At 38.7% G+C, this 7,338-nt stretch overlaps 1 protein-coding gene across 1 annotated transcript in view; it reads left to right on the top strand.

The window, feature by feature from the left end:
- Positions 1 to 211: 211 nt before the first annotated feature.
- The window catches only part of LOC104499408 (nibrin-like), a gene marked incomplete at its 3' end in the record, with an annotated part of 13,438 nt that continues 6,311 nt past the window's right edge, over positions 212 to 7,338 (top strand). The window contains exons 1-5 of the mRNA XM_010142912.1: positions 212 to 248; positions 1,428 to 1,561; positions 2,645 to 2,790; positions 4,157 to 4,316; positions 4,741 to 4,844. Of these exons, the coding sequence (XP_010141214.1) occupies positions 212 to 248; positions 1,428 to 1,561; positions 2,645 to 2,790; positions 4,157 to 4,316; positions 4,741 to 4,844 (581 nt within the window). The remainder of the gene's footprint in view (positions 249 to 1,427; positions 1,562 to 2,644; positions 2,791 to 4,156; positions 4,317 to 4,740; positions 4,845 to 7,338) is intronic.

Below are 7,338 nucleotides of genomic sequence, written 5' to 3'. Positions count from 1 at the left end.
GTGTGGCGGCGTTTTGGCTTCCGCTGGAAGCGGACTTACTGTCCGTGCTCCCGGGCAAGGCTGCGTTGGTCCGGTGTGGACCAGTGGTGACGGAAGTCATCGTCGTTCCGGGTGCTCGTCCACGGCAGAGCCTCCATTTTTCCCTTGAGCACTGCAGACCACAGCGCCGGTTGAGTTTAATAGGGCTTTTCGCTTGGCGAACCCGTGTGGGATGTCTTCAGGTGCTGCTGCAGCAGCCAGTGAAGCAGGTCAGAGCGCTGCTTTGGAAGACTGGAAGAGTTGAGCGCCGAGGCTGAGGTCAGCCTCAGGAATCTCTCCTTTCAGAAAAGATGTATAAATACTATGCTGATGTTTCAAGGACCAAGCGTTAAACTTAAGACGTCATGTTGTTTCTCGGTTGCAGAGTTCTGAAACTGAGTTGCCACTGTACCTTTCTCATCGGTTTCGTTATCCACAGGAGCTTTGATATATGGATAACTTTGAATATAGGTATTATATAATATACAGATTTCTCCTTGACCTACGTGTTTTCTCCTCTGTATAATGAGCAGTCCCATCACAACCGCATCTGAGCTTTTTTTGCTCATTCATTGGGAGTGATTTTTCAGGTCTTTGGTTTATCTCGTAGTGGCAGCAGTACCTAAATCCAACTGAAATGAACTGAGTTAACTCTTACTGCCTGGAAAACACTTGAAGGAAGAGCCAAACCACTGGTACAGTCGTATTCAGGATGATAATTTCTGTGGAGTTCATATTTGGAAAGTTTGCACAGGGTTGATAACTAGAACTTAATCTGTAGATGCTCATTCATTTTCATGAAGAAACATTTCTGGTTCTGTTGACCAGTAGGTAACACACCCCTTTGGGATGGAGTCAGGCCATTCTCTGACAACCCACCATGTGGTCTAGGTGACAGATAGCAAGAATGAATTGCTCTAAAGCATAGGTCAGAGACTGAACTTGTTAAGTATAAGTTTGATTTACATTGGAGATCTTCTTACATTTGTTAGGAGGACATTTTCCTTTGAAACTCCTAATAACTTATGCAGACAAATTATAAAACTTGTGTTTTGGAAAATATCTTTTTTTTTCCCCCCCTCCTTCTATGTGTAACACTTCATCTTTGAGGAGTAATAAAAGACGGAAGTTAAGAAGCAAAGAATTACAAGAAATATCTTGTCTTTGAGAAAAGTGTGCTGCCACTTTTGTAACTGCTTTGTTTATCAGAAAATATATCCTTTTATAATGGATAAAGCAAAAAGACTTTAATCTATAAACTAAGTGCATAATTCTAGTCAGCCTAATAAATGATGCATGACAAAGTTGAATTTCAGATATACTACAAACTTCTGAGTGTAGTAAGTGCTTTGGGTATTTTGGATTTTTTTGGTAAATTGTTATTTTTCTGTCTCTTTTTTTGTTTTCAGGAGAGCCATACCGGCTTTTAAGTGGTACAGAATATGTCGTTGGACGAAAAAACTCTGCAATTTTAATCCAGGATGACCAGTCCATCAGTCGAAGTCATGCCGTCCTGACAGTAAGTCATCCTGAGACAACCCCTGTAAGTAGCCAGCATTTTACTGTATTATCAATATGTTTTGTGGGTAATTCAGTCTGCTGTGAGCATACATGCTGTTGCTGGTGTTTTATGCTTGGAGTAGAACCGCTGATCACCTCTTTTTTCATAATCTTGAATGTTTTGGGTTTTTCTTAGGATTTCTTGCGTGTGTTGAGAAATTTAATGGCATAATTATAGTGATCCAAGCTCCCTTTTATCCCAGGGTGAAGAGTCACTAAGAATTTGTGTTAAAATAATCATAGCAGGAAAACGATGCAATTAAATTTCATTACATAGACAAGCTCTAGGTCTTAGTGCTCTCAAAAGTGCTTCAGTTGTCTTACTCCAGCCTTAGCTTGTGCTTTATTTCACATCATTAATTATGTATTTGTTCAGGGAACTGAAAAAAAAAAAGTCCCAAACAGAATTAGGAAGCAGCAATCTACTATCACTTATGCTTTGCAATGCTTACAGACATTTTGAAGCCTGTCAGCAGGGATTTCATTTATGTAACCGTACATAGAATTTGAAATTAAATATATAAAATTTATTTGTCCTTTTAATACTGCAAATAGTGAACATAGCAAAATTTCATGAAAACAGTCTGACTGTTCTCGTTGGCTTGTGAACCATTTGGGAAGTGCGTAAGCTCTTCTCAAGATGTACTGGTGTCACCAAGCCCTGCATCTTATGGAAGGACACGAGGGAAAGTGACTTGGGCATCTGTGCCAGGTCTGAATGGTAGATAAACCATCAATAGTAAATCTCAGGGCCTTGGTAAAATGCTCTATTAGTTGAGCCAGTGAGTGATTGCTTTGCACAGCCTCTAAAAAGACTGAATGTTGTAAGAAGCACAAAAGTTCTGAAGCTTAAAGTGTATGTGTTCTCTCCTTCCTTCACAGTAAAAACCAGAAGATGAATAATTACACACAGCCAGCCTCATTGCCCAAAGGTTTTATTTAGGATAGTATTTTGTGGGCTTTTTCTTACTTACCTGCAGCTTTGATCAATAATGGTAGTAAACTGTTTCTGATAAAACAATCTCATTCTGATAAGCTATAATGGCTTATTTATATTTATTTTCAGAGCCAATCTCTCTCAGTCCCTATATTAACAGTAACAGATACATCTAAGTATGGTACCTTTGTTAATGGATCAAAACTCAATGGCACTTCAGTGTCTTTGCAGTCTGGTGACAGAATCAACTTTGGAGTCTTTGAGAGCAAGTTTAGGTGAGTGTTTTGTTTATAAAATATCAAGTAGAAAGTTGCAGTTTTTGAAAAGAGTGTTGCACATCATACAACTTGGCAAGTGATACAGCGGTGTTGAGTTTTTAGAAAGCAAAGGAGATGAATTGTATTTTGCCCGTGTGTCCTACCTGCTTCTGCAATAGTTTTCCATTGCATATTTTTATAATTTACTTTGACACTGATCACAGTGTTTATAGGAAAGCATTTTTTCATTTTAGAAGACGCTGTATCATGTACAGTGAGTGTTTCCAGGCTATCTTAGCAAAGAACAGGATCCTAAACCAGAAATGGTTCTAAAGAAGGGTGGAAAGTTTAGAGTCGGGAAAGAGCTTGTCTGAGCTCTTGTTAGCTGTTGATAATGTAACGACAGAAGAACTGAGATAGCTCAGAGATGCTCTGTACAGCACTAGTCACTGAGTGGTTGTTGCTGTGATGTATGTTAGCATTCTCCTTAGTAAATCCAACTTCTTCATTTTTCAAATTTAACGTGGTAATCAGTGCTGTCTGTTTGAATACATGAAGCACTCCTTGAACTAAAGTTGGCAGGTAAATAGAACAAATTCTAATGACCGTCAAAATCAGCATTGAAGCAACCGGAAGGTGGCTTTATTCCTTAAAATGTAACTCTGATTTGTCACTGCTGGTGGTGTTTTTTGATAAGAGAAACAGCATTCTTCTCCACTTCCTACAATAAATTACTTTCGATGCTCTAGACAAACATACCTGAAATGTGGTAGAGGAATTATGCCATGACAGTAGACACATTGTGACTGTTGTACTAGAAAAATTATTTAAATTTCTTTCTCTTTTGTAGACTACACCAAATCAAATCAGGGAACTTGGTACACTGTGATTACATATGGAAAATCCACAAATATAAATAGACATGGTCATGGTAATGGCACTGTAAGGAAAAAAAGCTACTTGAACTTGCATTCTACAATACTTGCATTTTTTTAAATACTACTTTGTTGATGGGCTGTTGTGTTGAGCATACTTTTGCCTTTGGAAGCACATGCTCAATTTCTTCTGATATTCCCGAACCTTGCAGTATTCTCAAAGCACTAATTCTGTGTGATGTCTGTGAAAGATCCAGAAGTCCTTAGAAATATTTCAGACAGTAAGTCAAAATGTTGTTAATTTTTTCTGAACAAAAATCAGTTTTTACTTTCTTCAGGAATTTTTGAAGTATAGTCTTTGATCTAGATAAGAGTTATGGGGTGGAGGTTTTCTGATCTCAGTTTTTGTTTTTTCCCCAGGTTTCTCCGAGACACAAACTGATAGTTAAGTCTGTTCTGTTCATCGTAGTGATTGGCTGAAATAACTCTCTTTAACTTGTTCTTTTCAGAGTAGAGTACGAACCTTTGGTTGTCTGCTCCTCATGTTTAGATGTTGCTCAGAAAAGTGCTTTAAATCAAGCCATTTGGCAACTTGGAGGTCTTGTAGTGAACGAATGGACAAAAGAATGTACTCATCTTGTAATGGTATCAGTAAAAGTTACTGTTAAGGTATGTTGAGCTTTTGCACATGGGATATTTGCAAATTGGCATTGCTTTGCAGGTTTTCCACAGGTGCAAATTAAATTGTAGTTCTGTTCAAGATTTTCCTCTACAAAGCTATGCAGTCAACTCTTCTAAGTTTAGAAAGAGGTGTATGTTGATGGAAGGATGAGGCGAAGAAGATGAAAATAGCTGATTTTGAAGACTTACTGATTTTTATCAGTTGCCTTTTACATCTTCGTAACTTTGGTGAAGACTGCAATTAAAATTTAGGCAGTAAAACTATTCTGTTTTTCATTAGCAAAATTCAGTATTGTATTTGTTTCTGTGAAGTTTTCTGCATTTAAGATCTTAAAAAAACCCTAATTTCAGTTGAACCATATTCCAGCTGAACTTCTTCCATACAGTAAATATGTATTTTCTGTCTTTGCAGACTATATGTGCTTTGATTTGTGGTCGACCAATTATAAAACCAGAATTTTTTGTTGAATTAATCAAAGCTATTCAGTCCAGGCAACAGCTGCCAGTTCATGAAAGGTAAGCATTTTTTTTTCAAAGTCACAGAATAAAATTTTGGGGAGTTAGACTATCAGATAACTACACATTTATCTGATCGTATTTGACAGAATATGTGATTTACAGTAACTGTATTTGTGGAAGAATGCTTAGTATGACATACATTGTAATATTCAGGCAGTTGTCTTGCTCTCATCCCTAGAGTTACAAAATGAGCTCTTGGAATCGACTATATGCTTAGAGATGTTACTAGCTCTAAATAGAAATTTGTTTTGTTGAAATGTTTGAAGCAACATTTAAACTCTTTTGGGTATTGATACATTAAAATAAAGTTATATTTTAAAAAAGTGTATTAAGCTTATTTCATTATATAGACATGTTTTCCCTATACACAGTTCCTGAGTTTACCGTAAACTTTGGTCAGAACAGGTAACCCGATCACTGAATTCTCTGAAATAACAGGGGTTTTTTAGTTATCTGTGAAGAGATGAAGTGAGCCTAATGCTAATGTGTGACTAATAGTTTTCACTGTGTGAGAATAAAGTACTATTTGTTTTCGTGGTTAAATTAACTTTGAAAGACAATTCTTCCTTTGGAATAAATAATTACTGCAGAGTAGCCCTTTTGGTTATTTTCTCTATGTAGAAAAGTGTAAAATAATCCCATTATTGTATGTGAGAATTGCATCTGAGCCTGTATTGCTACTATTTTACCTTGAAAGGGAGATGGTTGTGCTTTGGTGGTTTGGTTTTTGTATGAAACGTGATTTATGCAGGTGAGAAATTTCCATCATGTATTTTTAAAAGGGTAAACCACATGGGTACTTGTGGTTTTGGGGTTTTTTTAATCACTTCTATTCTTTGCATGCTTTGGAAGATACTGTGCAATGAAATGTGTGGTGGATGGAAATTGTAAGAGTACTTGGCATTTGAAAAATAATGTGGATCTTTTCGTGTCAGTTAACAAGGAGGGAAGAATTGTGAAATTTCTTTAAATGCATTCAGGACACTAGGATTTTCCTGAATGTATTGTTTTAATCAAGTGAGTGCTGGACACCAGATGTCTGAGTTGAAGGAAATAAATGGTGAAGAAGAACAGAAATCACTGTTGGATTTACATATGTATGGGTTGTTTCGAAAAGGGGAAAAGTAAAACTGGTCTTAAGGCTGACACCGAATGTGCGAGACAACAAAATTGGGGCAGCACGAATAATGATGGCTTATTTACAGAGCAACACTCACAGGTTCTTTTGGTATTGCTGTTGATAAATGAACTGCAGAGTTAGTTATGGCTTATTTACCAGAGAGACTGTACAGGTCTGATACCAGAAGCTTACAGCCTGTCTGTTGTAGCCCGGCTACATGGTACAATAAGCCTGCTAATGCACAAACAGTGCATTAGGAGTAAGCAAAATCACGCTTACTACCATACAAAATACACCTGGGGAGAGTAGTATCACTCAGCACAGGCTATGCGGAGAATCTTACCCATGAGACGCCCCCAGTGGGGGGTGGAGAGAGGGAGCAAATTTGTCAGTCTATCTGTCAGTATGGTTCTGAGTCTTCTCCTGTCCCGATTTGCGGTTGATATTGCGGCAATATTTATACTTAGGTTTTTACATTACATCATTGATGTAGACATGAGTGTGGGGACGACTTTATCTCTTACGTTAATGGCACAAAGTCCATCAATTTACACCTGCATGGGTGGAGATAACTGCTTGTTTGTCCATGGTGGAAAAATGGAAGCATGAGACCACCGGACCTCTGGCCATGCTTCACACTCCTCCAGCACATTCAGATAACACCAGATATGGATCTAGTGATAGTTGTAGTTCTGATTGTCACCTCACCCGGCGATGAATTTTATTGACACAGAGCTCATAGGCATCCAGGTGCATGGTGCACGTGTCTGATGTGACCCAGACTTCATGCTGGGACTGTACTCTCTACATGGGTATGCATACACACGTATGTGTTAGGACATAGCAGTTTAATTCATTTCCTTTAGAGGGTCTGATGGTAGCCATTGGTAGAATAGTTTGAAGTACGGGGAGTGGGGAGGGAGGGGCAGCTGAAGAACCTCAGTGGTGCACACGTGGTAATGGAAGCACGACTGCAGGGGTCTCACAATAAACTACACTTGCTATGTGGTAAAATGTATTTCACAGATGTGACAATGCCTTGTTAGAACAATACAGGTGCCAATCTGGAGCAATTGGTAGCAAATACTCTTTAGTTTCTAGATGCTGTTTTATATTTGCAGGAGTTTATGTAATAATGTCTGTCACGAAACAGGGAGGGCCAGGAAGATATATGGAGCTGGCTATTAAAATTCCTGGCCTGGAAGGGGGGGTTTCTAAACCCTTTACAGTTTGTCCAGCCCACCAGCGTCCCAAGAAAGACGAGGTCCTGGCACCCAGCGTGCCTGCCACACCCCTGTTAGGGAGAAGGGGAACCTCCTCGGGTTCTTTACAACTTGGCCAGCCTGCCAGGCACGCTGGCAGCGCCACTGG

Source organism: Buceros rhinoceros, unplaced genomic scaffold, assembly GCF_000710305.1.
Source record: "Buceros rhinoceros silvestris isolate BGI_N320 unplaced genomic scaffold, ASM71030v1 scaffold24639, whole genome shotgun sequence".
NCBI lineage: Eukaryota > Metazoa > Chordata > Aves > Bucerotiformes > Bucerotidae > Buceros > Buceros rhinoceros.
This window is presented reverse-complemented; position numbering and strand designations above follow the sequence as displayed.